At 39.6% G+C, this 21,474-nt stretch overlaps 1 protein-coding gene across 1 annotated transcript in view; it reads right to left on the bottom strand.

Annotated features, from left to right (window-relative positions):
- psat1 (phosphoserine aminotransferase 1) overlaps positions 1–21,474 on the bottom strand; it is a 50,588-nt gene that overhangs the window by 22,224 nt on the left and 6,890 nt on the right. The window contains exons 2-3 of the mRNA XM_043712634.1: positions 2,488–2,548; positions 2,339–2,408 (exon numbers count right to left, since the gene is read on the bottom strand). Coding sequence (XP_043568569.1) covers positions 2,339–2,408; positions 2,488–2,548 — 131 coding nt within the window. The remainder of the gene's footprint in view (positions 1–2,338; positions 2,409–2,487; positions 2,549–21,474) is intronic.

Genomic DNA, 21,474 nt, shown 5'->3' with positions numbered 1-21,474 from the left:
TAATTGCCTGAGCACAGTTACCGGTCGACCACAGTGCTGTGGGTTTGGAGTCACATATGGACAAGGTGGGAATGGCAGTTTCCCTTTCCTAACAGGATATTAATGAACCTGGATGGGTTTTTCCATTTAATAAAAAACAGCATTACACTAGCTTTTTTATCTTAGATTTGTACTGAATTCAAAATTTCATCATTGCCATGGTGAGATTCAATGTCTCCAGAACATTGAACAAAACAAAAAACTAACTGGAGATGCTGGAAGCATGAAACAAAAAAAAAACAGAAGTTGCTGGAGAGACTCAGAAGGTCTGGCAGCATCTATGGAATTAAAGTGGAGTCAACATTTTGGGTTCAGTGACCCTTCTTTAGATTTCCCATTCCGAGGAAAGGACACTGGGCCCAAAACATTGACTGTTTTCTCTCCACAAATGCCGACGGAGCTGCTAAATTCCAGTTTTTGTTCCCCAGAACACTGGCCTGGGATATTTGTATTTCTAGTCCAACGTCATTACGACTGCAACATCATCTCACCGGCTTGGTACATGCTCTTATATCATTTTAAAATGTTCAACTAATTTATTCTGAGATTTCATCATCCCTTGATTTTAACTGTATTCTCACTAGGGATATTGATCATGGATTATTGTGTCAGCAATGGTGAAGGTAGTTGACAGACTGCCTCTGAAACCACAAAGAACTGGATTCAAGTTGGATTTCAGGTCTGAAGCTCAAAACCTCAAAGCTGGCACACCATTGCAGAACTGAGGAAGCACTTTATTCTTGGAGGTGATGAACTTCAGATAAAGTGTTAAACTAAGGCTCTACATGCCTGTTGGCATGAAGGATTCAGTTTCACAATGTTGCAAAGTTGGGTAAAGTAATTGTACATTGGGAGTCAGGAAAGTAGAGTTTGGTGTATGTAAAATCGTAAAATGCTAGGGGGTAAAGCATTGTGTGGTATCTTTAAAAGATGTTTTTTTTTGGTGCTTAGAGATGTAAACTGTATGTCTGTGAGCAGCAGCTAGGGGGTTTGCAGGTGTAGAGAGAGCCTGAACTGAAACATTTGTATCAAAAGGCCGTACAGTTAGCAGGCCAAGCAGCAGTTTTTACAAAGACAACAGGTTTTTGAATTTAGCCAATCAATTTGAACCAGGCCTTTCAGTTACTAAAACCTTTTAAAATTGGATGACTTTGACAACATTGGACCAATCCTACTTAAGGAATATTAGAACATAGAACATAGAAGAATACAGCGCAGTACAGGCCCTTCAGCCCTCGATGTTGCGCCGATCCAAGCCCACCTAACCTACACTAGCCCACTATCCTCCATATGCCTATCCAATGCCCGCTTAAATGCCCATAATGAGGGACAGTCCACCACTGCTACTGGCAGGGCATTCCATGAACTCACGACTCGCTGAGTAAATAACCTATCCCTAACATCTGTCCTATACCTACCCCCCCCTTAATTTAAAGCTATGCCCCCTTGTAATAGCTGAAACATTGTTATGTTATCCTGGGTATAAAAGAAGGGAGCAGTTGGACAAAGATCAGAGAGCTACCTGCCACCCGCCAGAGCCAACTGCCCATAGCTATTAAGAAAGAAATTGGCTTTCACTTATGTATTAGAGAAAGCATCATCTAAAAAAAACAACAGTACCAATGACAGAAAAGGCATTCCTGACTGAAGAAACGGAGGGTATATTCCTGACACAAATCAAAAGACCAAATTCTATTTTTTTTTGTATATGATTGGGACTTGTATTTATTGAAACAGCATACCATTAGAATCTTGTTTTATTCAGAAATAGTTAGTAGCTAGGAGGGATTTATTTGGTTTGTTAATAGTTTAGTTAACTTATTCATTGTTGGAGTTAGATAAATAAATTGTTACTTGTTGATTTTAAAAAGCAAGTATCAGGGATTTATTGTATTTAACCACAATAAAGTTCCTGCAGATTAGTTTATATCATTTTTCACATTCTTTACAGATTATAGGGCGAGGTGCTGCTCTCTGGACGTTTCAGTTTTAGTTCTTGGGGAGGTGGGGGCATGGTGTGTTTAACCTCCGCTTTATAACAACAGCTTCAAAGAGGGAGTTGGGGAGTTACATCAGCATCACAAGTGAAAAAAAGATAAAGATCATCTGGTTGTTATCACATTGCTACTGGTGGGAGTTGACCAAGTCTACATTAGCTGCTACATTTTTTACATTGGAATGACTATTTTTGTAAAAGTATAGTCATGACCGGTAAACCACAAAAATCAAGGTGATTGTGAAAATAGTGTTATATTCTATAAACTCTTAATTGCAGTAAGTGAATTGAAGTTATCCTTACAGCAGTTCTCGCAGATCATTTTCTGTTGTGTTGACAATTTTGATGAAATCTGAAGATCTGTGGCTCATTTCTGTTGAAACAAGAAAAAAAAAGTTGAAGTATGAATGCATGAGGTTAACTTAAAGTAATCTATAGTTTTGCAGGCTCACCTAGAACACTAATTCCAAGTCCCTTGTAATCCAGCAGTTCTTTCTGTGCTTGAAGCAAGACCTGGAGACATGAAACATCATCCATTAAAATAATGACACACTAATACATCAAATCATAATATTTATCACAACAGCAGATTATAGACCCAAGTTACTTCTAAGCATATTGAACTTTGAAGTAAGACAGGCTGCTTTGTTTTTATTTAGAAAGAACATACTAATCTGGGATGGCTGAGAATGCAACTGAGGGACTATTTAGAAAATTCCTGTGTGGATTACTCTTAGCTTTGAGAGGTAGCCTGGAATATTATACCCTAAATGGTGTTGAGAAACTTCAGAAAGATTTCTGAAGGAAATATACAATTTAAAAAACCTGAATCACCCTGAGTGTTACATTGTCAGATGAAGGCCATAATTACAGTACATAAGAGAAAGAGTAGTCTGGTTGAAAAGATGTCTATGTCCTTCCAGGATCATGCACAAGAGAAGGGGTTACAAACCAGCTCAGTATGGCCTAGTCTGGTGTTCGAGTGTTAGTGGGCTAGTGTATGCCGTGAGGATTATTGCTGAAAATATCTACTGGCTATCCTCTTGCTTGCAAGTGAAAAAAAAAAGCAAGCCAATTGCTAGAAGCAAGACTTTGGTATGAAGCCATTATAGAAGAAACTAGACAACTCCTCGCAAAAAAAAGAATTTGCTGAAGCCAGAATCACCAGACCAATTGTTCAACTGCCACACAGTCAGTCAATGCCACTGGATCAGCTGTTGTGGTTACTCTCCTTACATAAGATTCAAGTGTGCAGGTTAAATTGGTATTTGTTGAAACAACTTTAGTCTTGCACTGGTTAAAAAGAGTTCTGTCTAACTTTGTCCTTCCAATCTCAGCCCGGTGTCCATCTAATACAAACAGAAAATTTCACTCTTGTACAATATGAACAGTGAGACGTTGTCCACTCAGTCTCTTATCCTGTTTGTAGGAAGCTCTCCATATTCTCTAGTTTGCTGCCAAGGTTGACCAGGCCTTCGGGTGCACAAGGGTCCTATACAGTCATTTCTTCTGGACACTTAGCAGCAAGAACCTTTAATACCCTAAAAAAGGTGCCATAAAGCACACTACAGCCTACCTTATAAAAAGAGCTGTAACCTTACTCCTGTTCGAATCCCTTTTTATAAAATCTTAATTTAAAATAGCCATCTACTCCTCAGACAAACTGAAAACTGATTTGTGTATATTTATTTTTAAAATCTTACCTTTTTTGAGCCATTTCTAAATGTGTGTACATAGTTTGTTTTATCCCATTTTAATAACCAATAAACTCAATCCTGAAAGCCTGGTTTAATTAGCTCCATTTAAAACAAGTACATTGGAACTAGAATAAGTATCCACAAAAAAAAGTTTTAATTGTTTTAAGTTGATACTATGCTGGCTAATAGAGAGATGGAGTCACATAGTGAAGGGAAACCAGTTCCTAGCTTCTCACCAAAAACCATTATGAACTAGAGACTTTGCCATCTACAAAAGCAGGAGACAGAACCTTAGTGGTCTGAACTGCATGGGCTACGGTGGGATTTGTGGTAGAATCGCACAAGTCATCTCATGAAGCCTACTTCGACACCAGGAGCAGCCTTCTGTATTGTTTATGCCTTTGAGTGGAGAATTGAGTTTCCTGCTACACAAGGCAAGTTGCTAATTAAAGGGGTTTAGAGCTTGTTAATAACTTTAATAACACCAGATGAAAATCAGCTCATTAATATTCAGCTTCCTCACTTAGCAAATGCACCAAAAAAAAAAAGCATGATGCTGGGAATTATCAACATGAGAGTCAGAGTGGGTGCCTGGCAACTTCAGTTCACCACTTACTCCAAGAATATCCATATTGGTGCCTGGTTTCCAATATCTTAGGGCATGGTCCATGGACATGAGCGACACACCCCACATCCGCGGCATCTGACATGTGAGTGTCTCTAGGAACATCTCCAAATCAAAAGTATACTTCTCTGCTTCATTGCCACAGCAGCAACTAGCATTGTAATGCTGCAGCAAGGGCACTGAACATACATCCAGATCATGGACTGGATCTGGTTGCATCGGTGGGACCTTCACTAGCTGTCTTAACACTCACTCACTCCCAGAGCATACTCAGAGGGATACTCTCAGCATCCAGTTTGCCTTTTTGCACTTTGATCCCTCAGCCAGAGAAACCAGACTCATGGTATTACTGTATTAGCACAGCCTAAGCCAGGAAGCTGATCCTAATTGTCGGCAGTCCTGCCTTTTTTGGACTCTTATCCTTCTGGATGAAAAGAGGCAGGTATTAAAAGGGAGAGGCAAGTGGCTGGCACAGCTGTTACTTTTGATGCAGGTGGGGAGACGTTTCGAGCAAGTGACTAGGCAGCTCAGAGAACATGCAGTGGTGTTGGAAGTTAAAAAGTGGGTGATAGCAAGTGAGGGAAGATTGCAGTGCATATTGACCTTTTTCCTTACATTGCTGTGCATTCTTCCAAACTGCTGAAACTGAACCGTCCTGGTTGGCAGCCTCAGGCTAGATTGGCATGGTCTCATGTTGGGGGTCCCCCCGTTGGTCCTGGGGGAAGAGGACGCCCATACTATACATCTCCAGGTCCCTACCAGCAAAGCAAGGTGACAAACTTCCCTTTGCTGTCACATCTGGAGCAAACATCAGGAACCGTACAGGGCAGCTCCAGACTGACAGTGCTTGTCCAAGTGCTCTCCAGCCTTTAATGACAATTCCAATGCTATAGATACCAGTCAAATCCAGGATCTCCTGGCAGTGGTGAGTTGTTCTGAAATTGACCCATAGTAAGCTGGAATGGTATTGGACAAAAGGGATACCACAAGGGATGGATAAATAGGCAAAATGAGGCAAGTTTGGCAAGATACAGCAAAAAAAAAAAGGGACCAGGGCACACAGCAAATAAACCTTTAAAAAAAAAAGCTAGGTAACATAATCAGTGAGCTTCCGGATGAAGCACTGGTGGTATGGCCTGCTTTCTATTTATGTGTTTGGGTTTTCTTGGCTTGGTGACATCATTCCCTGTTCTTTTTCTCAGAGGGTGGTAATTAGGATCCAAGTCAATGTGTTTGTTGATAGAGTTCTGGTTGGAATGCCATGCTTCTAGGAATTCTCGCGAGTGTCTCTGTTTGGCTTGTCCTAGACTGGATGTGGTGTCCCAGTCGAAGTGGTGCCCTTCCTCATCTGTATGTAAGGATACTAGTGAGAGTGGGTGATGTCTTTGTGGCTAGTTGATATTTATCTATTGTGGTGGTGAGTTTTCTGTTTGTTTGTCCAATGTAAGGTTTGTTACAGTTCTTGCAAGGTATTTAGTAAATGACATTAGTTTTGCTTGTTGTCTGTAATAGGGGCTTTCAAGTTCATTAGCTGCTGTTTTAGTGTGTTGGTTCACTTATGGGCTACTATGATGCCAAGAGATCGGAGTAATCATTTCAGAGATGTCTTTGATGTAGTGGAGAGTAGCTAGGGTTTCTGGATGTGTTTTGTCTGCTTGTTGCAGTTTGTTGCTGAGAAATCGGTGGCCTGTGTTCATTAGGTACCCGTTCTTTTTGAATACACTGGAAAGGTGATTTTCCTCTGCTCTGCATAGTTCCTCTGTGCTGCAGGGTGCAGTGGCTTGCTAAATAATGTTCTAATGCAGCTTTTTTGTGGGTGTTGGGATGATTGCTCCTATAGTTCAGTATTTGTTCCGTATGGTGTTGTTTTCCTGAAGATGCTGGTTTGAAGTTCCCCATTGGCTGTTCACTCTACTGCAACATCAAGGAATGGCAGTTTGTTGTTTTCTTCCTCTTTAGTGAATTCTTTTGCCAGTAAGGGTATTATTGATGGCCTTGAAGGTTTCCTCGAATTTGTTTTGTTTAGTGATGACAAAAGTGTCATCCACGTAGCAGACCCAAAGTTTGGGTTGGATGGTTGGCAGAGCTGTTTGTTCGAGTCTCTGCATTACTGCCTCTGCTAAGAGCCCTGATAGTGGAAATCCCATGGGTGTTCTGTTGGTTTGTTGAAGGAGTGAGTGGTAAGGCATAGGTCCACTAGCTTGACGATATTGTCCTTGCTGATGAAGTTGGTGGTGTTTGGTGTACGTGTCTTGATTCTTCTAATAGTGTAGTCAGTGTTTCCTTGGCCAGGTTGATGTTGATGGATGTGAAAAGGACTGTTACATCAAAGGAGACCATTATTTCATCCTCTATCTTGGTATTTTTGATGGTCTTCAGGAATTCTTGGATAGAGTGAATGGAGTAGCGTGAGTCTTCTACTAAGTGTTTTAGTCTTTGGTGTAGCTCCTTGGCTAATCTGTAAATTGGTATTCTGGGTAGCGAGATTATGGGTCTGAGGGGGGCTCCTGGTTTGTGAATTTTGGGTCATCCGAAGAAGCGTGGTGGTGTGTTGGATTTGTCTGGTTTCATTTTTTCGAAGTTGGCCTTCTTTATTTATCCAGATTTCTTAAGTTTTTTTGAGTAGGGCTGTGATTTTGTTCTGTGATGGACAACGCATCCATCCTAGGACAAGCCAAACAGAGATATGCATGAAAATTCCAAGAAGTATAGCATTCCAACCATAACTCCATCAACAACAGCATTGACTTGGATCCCATTCACCACTCTCTAATTACAGGAAATGGTGGCACCAGCCCAAGGAAACACAAACACAAATAGAAAAGTTGGCCATACAACCAGTGCTTCATCCAGAGGCTCACTGATGCTGCTACCTAGTATGGTGACAAAACATCTGAAAACAAACCTTCCAGCTCAGTGAGCAAATCTACATCCAGAATCTCAACTGGAGCTACAAATCTTCTCAAAAAACTTTCTTATATTAAAAAATAGCTCAGTGCAACTCAAACTTAGCCAAAACAAGAAAGAGATAAGATCCAGCCCAAGTTCTTTTTCTCAAATGCAGTAACTTTGCTTTTGTTGGAGAACCTTAGCAGGTCTGACAACATCTGAAGAGAAAACAGTGAGAGTTGCGGAGCCAGTAACCCTTTTTCAGAGGGGATGGTAGCAATGAAAAATGGTGGAGGATGGTATATATGCAGAAGACTAATGGTGAGCCAGAGGAAAAAAAAAGAAAAAAGCTGATAATTAGGCAACATTGTATGATAAAAATGGGTTGGCTGTGATGAAAGCAGCCCATGCCATGACAGACCAGGAGTGTGGAAGTGAGTTAAGAACATGGAAGTTGATGTTCAGGTCCTAAAATTATTCGATTCAATATGGAGTCCTACAGGCTGCAGGAACATGAGGTGCTGCTCTTCCATCTTGCACAGAGACTTGTTGGAGCACTGCAGCAAGCGCGAGATGACGACCTACACACAGGGTTTCTAAAAACTTTTCCAATTTCAGATTTCTAATAACAATCCCATCCCCCGACCCCGTAGTTTAAAGAGAATGTTAAGATGCGATCATTAAAAAAAAAAGTTCAGTTCGACTTTAAATATATAGTCAAAGAGTGTGGTACTTGAAAAGCATAGCCGAAAATCATAAGCCCGAAACGTCGATCCTCCTGCTCTTCAGATGCTGCCTGACTGGCTGTGCTTTTCCAGCACCACACTCTTCAACTCTGATCTCCAGTCCTCACTTTCTCCTTTAAATATATAGTAAGGAACATTGTTAAAGCTATTTTTCAGAACCAAACATTTTGTTCTGATGTTCAAATACTGATAAAAAGAATAAGCCTCACAGCTGAAAGTCAATTGCTGAAGAATAACAAGACTTGTGCTATTAAAGACTGAAAATACTACTTTGTAGGCAACCTATATTAAAATTACAGAACAGAAGCATTCCCTTTTTGCACAATGGAAGTAAAGGACTTCACAGGTTATAATAATATCTGGTTAGAAATTTAAGTTTGATTGAGAAATAATTATAACTAATTAGGTAGAACATACATGTGCAATTAGTTCAACGTATACTCAGCAGAGACAACAAAAAATGTATTTGTATAGAGTTTAAAAATATCTAGAAAGCCAGGAAAGGTGCATGGCAATACCACGCACTAATGTAAAATGTTAATTAACAGGAGGATTACTCAAACCATCCAATGCATAGAAGTGGGGGGGGAAAAAAAAAATCATCACCACATGAATTATTTTAGGATAAACTGCACTCAAATGAAATATCTTTACTGAAAAGGCTTTAAAGTAAAGGATTGTCTTCAGACTGAACAGATAAAGGGACAGTTGGAAAAAAAAACAAATAAATTGATTAAATTAAAGCTTTTATCATAAAGGAATTTTCACCAAATACTTGAGAAACAATGATAAAATGACACATTCAAGTGAGAGGACTTTTATACAGAAGTCTAACACTCATATTTACCAAGTAGATGGTATGCAAATAACCGTAAAAACTAAGACCAAGACTTCTCTGTGAAATTTCATAAGTATCAGGATCCTCTTATAATTGGTAAAGTCACCACAGACCTACAAACCATAGGGCTGCTTTCTAAGAAAAACAACTGTTTTAACTAGAGGGTTACCACAGGTGATAAGGGTGGGGTGCGGGGGGCTAGGAGGCAGAGAGATTAAGTAATAGCATCATTCATGGTAACCTCAGCTGATGCAAAAATTGAACCCACGCTGTTGGCCTCACTAACCAGTCATCCAGCCAATTGACTTAACCACAACTAAAACCTCTAGAATCTGTCAAACGATATTTTCGCCCAGCAGGAGAAGATACCTTCCTTAAATCAGTTTTAAAAATGTAAAGAAAAACTTTATTTTAAACGTTGATGGATACAATCTATTCTTCGAAAAATTATATATTCCTCAATAATTATGAATATCATTAAGCTGGATTCTATTAGATTTGTATTAGATTTTTGATCACTTTTAGCACTGTAGTTTACATACCCACTTAAAAGTGGTATTTATTAGTATCTGTGAAATTAGGTTTTGCGATTACACTGGAAATGAACCCCAATATCTTAGACAGTTCATTAAAATTGAGAAGTGAAGAGAGAAATCCCAGCCCTGTAAAAATCTAGGATGCTTATTTCATAGCTAATTACTAAAATTAAGCAGGCTATTTGGAGGATTGTAACATTTTCACATAGCTTCTCCTATGGGATGGTTATCTAAAATCTTACAAACCCAAAATAAAGTGTTTCTTGAATTAACTAGCTTGAACTCATTAGATCATGGTCATCAGGGAACTACTCCTGATCCAGTTTATTTCTAACAAGAATTCAACAGTTGTAAAATCACTTGAAGGCATACTCTTATGTTATCCTTTAAAGTATAAGATACATTGCATCCAGAATAAAAAGTAATACTTAGCTGCAGAAAAATTTTTGTCTTATCTCCCCACCCACCTTAACCTAGTAACTTGCAATTTCAGATGGTTACAATGAGGTTCCTGACCCTTGGATATTCCTCCTCTGGCACGTGTTAGGTGAATCTTCCAGCTTTGTTTTATCTCCTAACAAATTTGGTCTTTCCAATTCAAAGTGCAAAATCTCATCTGTGTTCTTGTATAGTGAACCAAAAGAAACTCGTGGCCTCTAGCTGCTGACTCTACCCTGGCATGAGCATTTTCAAGGGTAGCTCAAATCCTTACCCTCCTTAAGCACATTTCTGTGGCAACATGAAACACATATGCCTCATATCCTTGAAATCCCAACCTTTCTCTGGGAATAAAAACAGATTAGAGCCCAACTGTATACAACCTGAAAGTTCAACACTTTTCTGGTACTTAATGCTCAGCCTATCAACGAAAAGTAGAGGCCACTCCCATTGTCTCCCAGTGTAAAGTCCCGAACATTCTTCTCGGTAAAATAATCAAGGTCCTCTTCAAAAAAAAAAATCACCAAACTGTCCAGAGTTGATGACTGTCAGAGTTCAGGACAAGTCATATGACACACTTCACTTTCACTTAAAGACAGTCCCAAAAAGTAACAAAATCTTAAACTGTGTAATAATGTTTGCTAAAGGTTCCAAAACTTTGATTTTAAAAATAACTTTGCTTTAAAGAGACTTGCATAATTACAGCAGTGTTTAAAATTTGCTCCATGAAACATATAACTGGGATTTTGATGAACAGTAATATTAGTATCTGAAAATTCAGTATTGAAATAACGAGGTCTGCAGTTTAAACTAAATGGAGTACAAAAAAATTGAACTGAAATAAATATCATTTATCTTAAACAGAATAATAAACATGTAAATGCACACAATTACTTGTACTCCAAATTCAAAATGTTTTAACTCTACTTTCTTTCCATACCCAGGCTTACATTTCAAAACCTCAAGTCAGACACTTACCAAACTTTGGAAGGCTCACTGTTGTGTTATGTCTCATACTCATCTTTTATTATCATTATACCCTCAAGTCACGTGCTATGGATAATTACCTCAGAAGCATCTAACCCGGCATCACTTAAAACGAACTATAATAAAATCATCTAACACTAGCCCAGATACTTGTCTGTGAATGTAATAGTTTATATAATAGCCAGCCATAATAAGCAAATAAATTGTTCAATCACTTTATCCACAGTTTCTTAAGTTATGAGGGACAACATACTCAGGTATCATATCTTGCTGGAGGAAAAACCCACAAATCACTAACTAAAACAGAAATTGTTGGAAAAGCTCAGCAGGTCTGGCAGCATGTGGAGGGAAAGCAGAGTTCACGTTTCAGTCCACAACTGAAGGAAGGTCATTGGACCTGAACTCTACTTTCTCTCCACAGATGCTGCCAGACCTGAGTTTTGCCTAGAATTTCTATCTTTGTTTCGGATTTCCAGCATCTGCAGTCCTTTGTTTGATGTTTAACAAGACATCACTAACTGCTTGCTCTAAGTACAGTGATAATGATTCCCATAAATATATCTTGCTCCTTCTATTTACTTATAGCAAGTTTGGCCCAAAGCTCCTCTAACCAGCACAAGATTGCAACTCTCTTCAGCCTCAACTATGTTTTTTTTACCTGAAGGGAGAGCTTATGTGCTACAGAGTCATGTTAGGAAGCACTGTGTCCAACTACTCAGAGTAATAACAGGTTAAATGTTTTTGTCATATTAAAAGATTAAATTGGAATATCTCTCTGGACATTAAAGGGTTAAACTGCACTGACTGAACATTCTGGAAGTGGGTGGGGACGATATTCATGCAGGAATGCAAATGACTCCCACTCCATTTAGTCAGTCATTTGCTACTACTCCCCTACTATTATAAAATTAAACTATCATTCAATCTCTTCCATTCAGAAGTGCTTTCATAGCCATCCCCCGAAGCTAGATATATCACTACATTGTCTGAGGGAATCACTGAGTTCGGAAATAGTCTACAAAATGGTTCCCCAGGATTAGGGCATTTACATTATCTCCAAGGATGATCTCATCCTACCATTGTACCTGCGGTAACATGTGACTGTGAGGGAGTGGCTGGGTTGTCTTGAGCAGCATGTGACTGTGAGAGAGTATCCAGAGTATCTGTGAGCATTACCAACTGACCTGTATAAAGGGGATGTGGTTTCTTTGTTCGGGGTCTCTTTGACTCGACTTTGCACACCCATGAAGAGGGTTAAAGGGGTCACCTAGCTTGTATGCTTTAATAAACTAACTGTGTGCAGAAGTTGGTGAGTGTGAGAATTACATCTCGCGTGTGAAACTTCAGGAAAAGAGCCTAACATTCTCCTTGATCTAGTTTCTTCCCCCATATATCCACAATATTTCCAGCCTTAACTAGTGCGCTGGCTAGAGATGAAGTAAAATACCATCAGGGCATCTGGTGAAATTTAAAATCAACTAATAAGCCTGGAATATACAGCTAGTCTCAATAATGCAGACCATGACAGCTATCAGTAATTGTAGGATAATCTTATTCAATGTTATTTAGTGCAGGAAATCTGCCTGTTCGATTGTATGTGGTTGATTCTTAAAATGGCTTAGCAAGTCATCTCAGTTCAAGGGCAATTAGGGGTGGCAACAAATGCTGCCTCTGCCTGTGACATCTATATTCTATTAGAACACAAAATGGGAAAAATTCCTCTATGTCTCCACGCCCTCCACCAGAGTCACCCAATATTTCTCCACTTCGTCCAGGTTGAACACTCAACCAATCCTCACCTCTTATCACCCTTTTCCACTGGGCTGAACTTGCTCTCACATTGAAGACCCTCACCTTTGGCTCCTTACTTCTTCCAAAAATCTGGTTTCTATGAAAAGCTTCAGGAGCCCAAGCTATCTTTGCCTTTTATGAGATAGTGGAACATTCTTTGCACTCATCCTACACGGATTTCCTTTCCTCATCGATTTTTTTTTTTTTAAATACACAGAAAACGTAAGTGGTGCCAATCCCAAACTGCATCCCAAGTTGAAAAACACATTTTCTTCCAGTTGCCAACCTTTCCTCCCCTTCACATGATCAATTCCAGATCTAGAGCCTAAGTCTCCGCTTCAGTGTCTAGTCTTAGGCCCAGACTCCATGCCAGCTACTTTGAATATACTTCTTCCCACTTCATCTGTTGTAGGGATTCTGTTCCATTATTCCAATTTCTCCATCTTATCTATTTTGAAGACAGAAATATCTGTTAAAGCATATTGTAAATTTTTCCCTTAACTGAAAAAACCCCTCCAGTGTGGTTGACAGGGTCTTTGACTGCATCTGCTTCAAAGTGCACTTGTAATCTTGCTCCTTTTCTGGAAATAAGGATTCCCCTTGTATCATTCCCCACACAAGCCTCCACACTTAAACTTATCATCGATCACCATTTCTACCACCTCCAAGCATTTCTGGCCTTGCACCACAACACAAATTTATTTCTCAATCATCTGCAAAAACTCTTCCTGTTCAACTTTTGTTCTTTTACCTTTTCCTTTCCGATTGAGCAGTCACTAACATCTGACCAGAAATAGGAACTTAGTGGTCAACACACTCAATCCACAAACAATACAGTATGCTTTACATTGAGGAAATCAAATTGCAGGAGACCGTGACCAACCAATCAAGGGAGTTACATAGGATACTTCAAAAAAAAAAGTATTGAGGTAGAGATCAAAGCATGGAGTAGGCTTGATCAATCTATTCTGTCTCCAGACTAAGTGATGTGTTGTCATTCACAAATCCACTTCTGTACAATTTGTTCATTGTGGGTCCAATGTTTACTTATCCACAATTTCCAGAAAAACTTAAGTAAAAAAAAAAATCATTAGCACCTAAATTAAATATGAAAAGGCTAAGACCTGGAATGAATCCATGATATACTGCACTGTATTTTCTTGACTAGGAAGAAGTACACACTGTATGTGTAGTCTGCCATGTTGCTTTCTGTAATATTTATACAACTTGGTGTTAAAATTAACATGTCATGTTGGAAACTCTTAATTGTCACACTTTCCATTATTATATATTTCTTACTTTAAGTTTTATTTTCAGTAGCGAAACTGTATCTTGTACTAAATGTTTGGACAGGTGGCACTTATCCAATTGGCTTCAAAATGCATTCAACATTTGCACTATTTTCCTCCATGTATGGTGCCCTAACCTCCATAGGGCACAGGTGTAACCAAGCCTATCATTTGATTTCTCTAATTCACTCTGACAACCTATACTGTTTCAATAATATTGGAAGATGGGAAAGAGAAGATGAGTGGGACCTTGATATGTGTTGCGATAGATTTCTATAAGGAACAGGGCACGTAAGATAGGTAAATATCCCCTATGCTTTCTTAACTATATTAGCTGAAGCATAGCATAACCTCCCTCCTTTTGTATTCTGAAACCCTATAAAATGCTGGTTAGGTAACAACTAAAGAATTGTGTGCAGTTATAGAAAGGATGTGATTGTACAGAAGATTTACCAGGACACTGCCTGAACTGGAGGGTCTGAGCTTTGAGTAAGATTGAATAGGTTAGTGTTGTTTTCCTTGGAGCAGTGAAGGTTGAGAGGGGTCCTGATAGAGGTGGATAAGATTAAGTAAGGTGGATAATAACCAGGGATCATAGGCTTAAGGTAAAAAGTAGAAGGCTAAGAGAAGCGTTGCAGACTTTTTTTCTCTCAGAGTTGGGAGTCTGGAACTTGCTGCTTTCTGTGTTGCAAATATTTATTTATGTATAAAAGGACGTGGGTTGTAGCTATTGATGATGATAAGTCCAATGGTGCACAAAAAATCTAATAAAGTAATCCAGATACTGAAGCTGACAGTAAGTTGCTATTGCTATTTTTGTTACTTGAAGATAACATTTGGATCGGAGTTTAGCAGAGTTGTCCCATTTGTGGTAAGGATTCTTTCTGCTGGCATGTAGTCCTCTGTTTTCAGACTCTTCGGGTTGACACCTCCATTTTTTTTGTTTGTTTCTGGCAAACTCTCTTCTATACACTTCACTGAATTAGAATTGATCCTTTGACTTGATGGTAATAATAGAGTCAGGGATATGCTAACGCACAAGTTTAGATTATGGTGGTGTACAACTTTCGACTACAGCACCTCTTAGGTGCCCATTTATGAGCTGTAAGATCAGTCTTGAAAAGTTTCCTAGTTTCAGCACTAGTAAGGGCCATGATAAACTATAAAGTATTTTCATTATGAAGACAGACATTTGTGTGGGATGGTCATTTGTGCCATTACCATCATGAACAATGACAAAATACTGCAGATGTTGGAAATCTGAAACAATCTGAAAAACTGGAGAATCCTGGTCTGGCCTTATCTGTGCAGAGAGAAACTGAGCTAATGTTTAGAGTCTAGTATGACCTTCTTCACAACTAGCTCTGGATCGAAATGTTGATCCTTGATTTTCTCTCAGCTGTGCTGGAATAATGTGAGGTTAAGTAGCTTTTCATTCCTTTCAAATCCGGGCATATAGTGAGAGAACACAGTCTGGCAGCTTTAACCTCACTATTCAGCCAGTCACGAAATCCAAACACACTCGGTGGGGTCCTGCAGAGCAAATTTCTGGTTCTGTTATCTTCAATGCTTCTTCCAAATGGTGTTCAACATGGGAGTATTGATTCCACATTTACGAAAGGGAAGAGGAGATTTCCTTGTCTTCTCTTTCTAAGATTCATCTTTGGCTCTACATTAACTCTGTTTCTGTCTCACTAGATGTTGCCTGAAATGCAGACTTCTAGCAGCAGTCAATGTTTGTTTTTATTTCCTTCATGTTTCAGGGAGTCTGAATTCAGGTTGAAGGCTCCCAGTGCAGATACCCATATACCACTACCACCAACTCTGAAATTGAGGATACCAGCGATGGTGGTGGAGAGTTGGCTGTAAGATAGGAATCTGTCTGATTTTTGACAGGCTGTTTGACTGGGGTTTGTAGGAATATACTTCAATTTCAGATGAACAACTAAAGCTGGTGTGGTTGTAGAGTTGACTGAACTGGATATACCTTTTGTCTTGCCTGATGCCTAGGTTGATGCCAAGTCATTTTACTCTTTTTAAATCTTTTTTGAAAATGATGGTGGCATGCTATGGGTCTGGGTTTGCAGAAGACAGTTGCTATGGGTCTGGGTTTGGATGAGCCAAATTAGGTATGAACAGGAAATTCCCTTCTCTAAAGAATTTGGTGAACCAGATGGATTTCATTTTTCAAACGTCTGCTCATTTCATGGGCTTCTAATGGCACCTTTTTGAATTGTGCAGTCTCCGTATGGTCTTCAGGCTCTCCATTTTGGTGCACCTGGAGAGAAGGACTGATTTTTTTTTGTTTTACAAACAATTACTCTGTAGAACTACCAACATACAGAGGTAATGTTGTAGATGGAGAGGGGTTGTGTGACGTGTAGGTGTGTACAAAAAGGCAGGTTCATGATTATCTGGAAGGCAGGTGAGACTCAATGCAGGTAAAATTAAATGACAAAGGGAGTTGATAATGGGACAAACCAGAAAGCAGAAAATGGAGCTAGGATAAATGGTAATAGTAAAATTAGAACATGGAACTGCAGCTCACTCATGTTGATTCTGGAAGGCTGTGAAAAGCTTAATTGAAAGATTAGATGGTCTGGTGACTGTGTGGAGTTTGCACGTTCTCCCCTTATCTGCATGGATTTCCTCCGGGTGCTCTGGTTTCCTCCCACGATCCAAAGATGTGCAGGTTAGGTGATTTGGTCATGCTAAATTGCCCATAGTGTTAGGTGCATTTAGTCAGGGGTAAAAATAGGATAGGGAAATGGGTCAGGGTGAGCTACTCTTTGGAGGGTCAGTGTGGACTTGTTGGGCCAAAGGGCCTGTTTCCACATGGTAGGGAAACTAATATAATCTTTCCCCTCTCACCCTAAACCTATGCCCTCTAGTCCTGGACTCCCAAGCCAGAAGGAAAAGACCTTATCTATTTACCCTATCCATACCTCTATAAGGTCAGCCTTCAGCCTCCGACGCTTCAGGAAAAACAGCCCCAGCCTATTCAACCTCTCCCTATAGCTCAAATCCTCCAACCCTGGCAACATCCTTGTAAATCTTTTCTGACCTATCATCCATATAATGTAACCCCTTGCCTTATTAGCCCACCACAACTCATACATTTACTTCCAAGAATTTTTGATTTCCAAGTTTCAGCCGTTTTTAGTTAGGGTCTGCAAACTTTAAAAGCAGGTGGAGATCTCCTAGATACAGGATTCACCTGTGTTTGGAATCTTTGTTTGGATTCACCTAGATTGGAAAACTGCACATGTCGATCCATTTTTAAGAAGGGGGAAAAGAGGAAAAGCAGGGAATTACAGACCAGTTAGCCTAACATCTGTGGTGGTGAAATTGTTCGAGTCTATGATTAAGGATTGGATGACTGAACAACTTAAATTATCATTCAACCAGGAAGAACTGGCATAGATTCGTGACTTACAAGCCTCATTTGAATTTTTCAAATAGGAACTGAGATAGTGGAGAGGGAACTGACTGTGGATGTTGTTTATATAGATTGCCAGAAAGCTTTTGATAAAGCCCCACGTAAGAGACTGTTAACTAAGGTAGAAGTCCACAGAACTGAGGGAAAACTACTGGCATGGCTGGGAAATTGGTTAAGTGGCAGACAATAAAAAAAAGGGATAATGGGTAGGTACTCAAACTGGCAGGATGTGACCAGTAGTGTCCCAAAAGGATCTGTAATAGGGCTTCAATTATTCACATTAACACCACCTTGGGTATTTGCATAGAAAGTCATATCCAAATTTGCAAATGACAAAAAGTTAGGCAACATTATAGATGACTGCAGAAAATTACAAAGGCATATTGATAAATTAAGTAAATGGACAAAACTATGGTAGATGGAGTTAAATGTAAGCAAGCTGAAGTTATCCATTTTGGACTGAAAAGGAAAGATCAGGATACTTTCTAGTTAGTATGAAGTTAAACACGCAGATGTCCAAAGAGACCTGGTGTTCAGGTGCACTGACTTTTAAATTGTCACAAATAGGTGCATAAAATAATCAAGAAAGATAATGGAATGCCGGCCTTTATACCTAGAGGACTGAAGTACTAAGATGTAGAAATTATGCTGCAATTATACAAAATCCTATTGTGACGTGGGGTAAATGCCCCCTGCTAATTTACACCTGTAACACAGAAATAATTTAACCTATGTTGTAATCTGTTAAAAATCAAGGGGCAAGGAACTGTTCCCAAAAGTCACTATTAAAAAATAAAAAGTTGTTAATTTTTACTTTAAAAGTCTAACAAAGAATATTTAATTAACTATTTACAACTCCTTTCTGTAAGCCATCTTTTACCTTCCCCTCTACAATACTAGTCAGATAAAATTCCCATTAAGATTTACTGCAAAATTCAAATTTCAGAACCAGCCAGCTGTCAAATCTTCTCTTTGTATCTTCCTCTGCAGATTTGTTCTCCATGTCAGTGTCAATGTTTTTTTTCCTCTGTGCAAAATCCTTCTCTGGACACGTACATCTCAGAGTTCTCACTAGCAGCTCATATTTGTTGGTCTTTTGGCAGTTCTTCTCCAACGGTTTCCGGTTTTATAGCCCAAAGCATCAGATTGTTTCATTGGTGTTAATATTGTCAAAATACTAAATTCAAACTTGATTGGAGTTTGGTATTTTGGGGTATAATTTATACTGATTGGCCAAATTTGAATTTGTTTTTGTCTCCAGGCAACCCAGCTACTCTAGCTGTTTGGCCAAATATTACAAGATTACCTTGTCCAGAACACTTGTGCAGTGTCAGGTTGTTCTGCTAGCTTTTAACTCTCTTAAAAGGTACAGTACCCCTTACACCTTCATAACACCATTCCAACCCCAACTTGTAGTACTGACACCAGGTCTGGGTACTACTCCTTAGGAAGGATCTATTGGCCAGCCAAAGATATATAACACAATTTAGGTTTACAACAATGATAAGTGGACTCCAGGAATTGCTATGAGGAGGTCTGTTTTTGAAAATTTAGAAGGTATAGGACCATAAGATATCAATATAGGAGCAGAATTAGACTATGTGACTCACGGTTTGCTCCATCATTCAATCATGAACTGATATATTTTTCAATCCCATTCTCTCTCCTATGATTGGAATCGTCTCCACATCCCCACTATCCAGGCCTCCCAGTAATCTGTAAGTTTCAATCAGATCCCACCCCTTCATTCTTCAGAAGTCCATCGAGTACAGACCCAGAGTCATCAACCACTCCTCATATGACAAGTCCTTCATCCCCAGGATCATTCTTGCAAACCTTCTCTGGACCCCCTCCAACACTAGCACATCCTGTCTCAGATACAGGGGGTCAAAACTGCTCGCAATATTCCAAATGCAGTCTGACCAGAGCCTTTTGCTGATGCACCCCTGCTCTTATATCCTTGCCCTCTTGAAAATGAATACTAACATTGCATTTGCCTTCCTAACTGCCAACTGAACTGCTTGTTAACTTTAACAGAATCCTGAACTATGATTCCCAAGTCCCTTTCTGCTTCATATTTCCAAAGCCATTCCCAACTTGGAAAAGTAATCTATGGTTCTATTCTTCCAAACAGTGCATAATCTCTCATTTTCCCACATGGTATTCCATTTGCCACTTCTTTGCCTACTGCCCGGGCCTGTCCAAGTCCTTCAGCAGCCTCTACTTCCTCAACATGACGTCTCCTTCCACCTATCTTTGTCATCTGCAAACTGTAACAACGCCCTCAATTCCTTTAACCAGAATGTTAATGTATAATATTAGGTTAAGGGGTGATCTGATTGAAGTCTTCAAGATAAGACATAATAAATAAAGATAAACTATTTCCACTGTTTGGAAATTCTTGATCTAGGCAGCAGAGTCAATAGAGTTGTAGAAACAGAACCCTTTGGTCCAACCAGTCCATGTGAAACATAATCCCAAATGAAAATTGTGGGCGGCACGGTGGCACAGTGGCACTGCTGCCTCACAGCGCCAGAGACCCGGGTTCAATTCCCGCCTCAGGCGACTGTGTGGAGTTTGCACATTCTCCCCGTGTCTGCGTGGGTTTCCTCCGGGTGCTCCGGTTTCCTCCCACACTCCAAAAATGTGCAGATTAGGTGAATTGGCCACGCTAAATTGCCTGTAGTGTTAGGTGCAGGGGTAAATGTAGGGGAATGGGTCTGGGTGGGTGCGCTTCGGTGTGGACTTGTTGGGCCGAAGGGCCTGTTTCCACACTGTAAAGTAATCTAATAAAAAATAAATAAAAAAAGTCCCACCTAACTGCTCCCTCCAAACCTTTCCTATACATGTATCCATCCAAATGTCTTTTAAACATTCTAATTGTACCTGCATCCAACACTTCCTCAGGAGGTTCATTCCACATGCAAATCATCCTTTGTGTAAACAAATGTGCCTCTTATGTCTTTTTTAAAATCTCTTGTCTCACCCTAAAAATATGCCACCATCCTAGAGAAAAGACAACTACCATTAACTATCTATAGCTCTCATTTTATAAACTTCTATCAGGTCACCTCTCAACCTCCTAAGCTCAAGTGAAAAAAAGTCCAGCCTTTCTTTATAACTCAAACCTTCCATACCTGGCATCATCCTGGTAAATCTCTTCTGACCCCTTGCCAACTTGATTGTATCCTTCTATAACTGGATGACCAGAACTGGACACAGTATTCCAGAAGAGGCCTCAGCAATGTCCATTACAACCTCAACACAACATCCCATACTCCTATACTCAAAGGAATAAGCAATGAAGGCAAGTTTGTCAAATGCTATTTTAACCACCCTTTTTACGTGATGCAAACTTCAAAGAATTATGTATCTAACCCTAGGACACACTGTTCTACAACATTACCCAAGATTCTACCATTAATTGTGTGAGCCCTACCCTTGTTTGTTGCACGAAAATGCTATATCTTGCATTTATCCAGATTGAACTATCTGCCATTTTTCAGCCCACTGACCCATTTGATCAAGATCCTCTTGTAATCTTAGAAACCTTCAATGTCTACTATGCCACCAATTTTGGTATCATCCACAAATTTACTAACGAGGGACAGACTGCCCATGAACAATGATAGGAAGTACTTCTATGCAAAACGGTGGTAGATGTTTGGAACTCTTCCACAAACAGCAGTGAACGTAGAATCAGTTGTTAATGTTAAATCTGAGATAATATCATTTGCTTAGCAAAACTTACAGCATATGAACCAAAGGCACATATATGGAGTTAGATCAGCCATTATCTCATTGAATGGTGGAAAGGCTCAAAGGGCTGAATGGCCCACTCCTGTTCGTGTTCTTAGATTCACTCACAACACAACTTTTGCATTAAAAAGTTAAAAATCACAACACCAGGTTACAGTCCAACAGGTTTATTTGGAAGCACTAGCTTTCAGAGCGCTGGTCCCTCATCATGTGGTTGTGGAGTATAAGATCGTAAGACAATTTATAGCAAACATTTACACAGTATGATGTAACAAATTATATATTGAAAAAGGAGAAAGTGAGGTCTGCAGATGCTGGAGATCAGAGCTGAAAATGTGTTGCTGGAAAAGCGCAGGTCAGGCAGCATCCAGGGAACAGGAGAATCGACGTTTCGGGCATAAGCCC

This window comes from Chiloscyllium plagiosum, chromosome 2, assembly GCF_004010195.1.
Source record: "Chiloscyllium plagiosum isolate BGI_BamShark_2017 chromosome 2, ASM401019v2, whole genome shotgun sequence".
NCBI classification, from domain to species: Eukaryota; Metazoa; Chordata; class Chondrichthyes; order Orectolobiformes; family Hemiscylliidae; genus Chiloscyllium; species Chiloscyllium plagiosum.
Note: the sequence above shows the minus strand (reverse complement) of the source record. Positions and strands in the feature narration are given on the sequence as shown.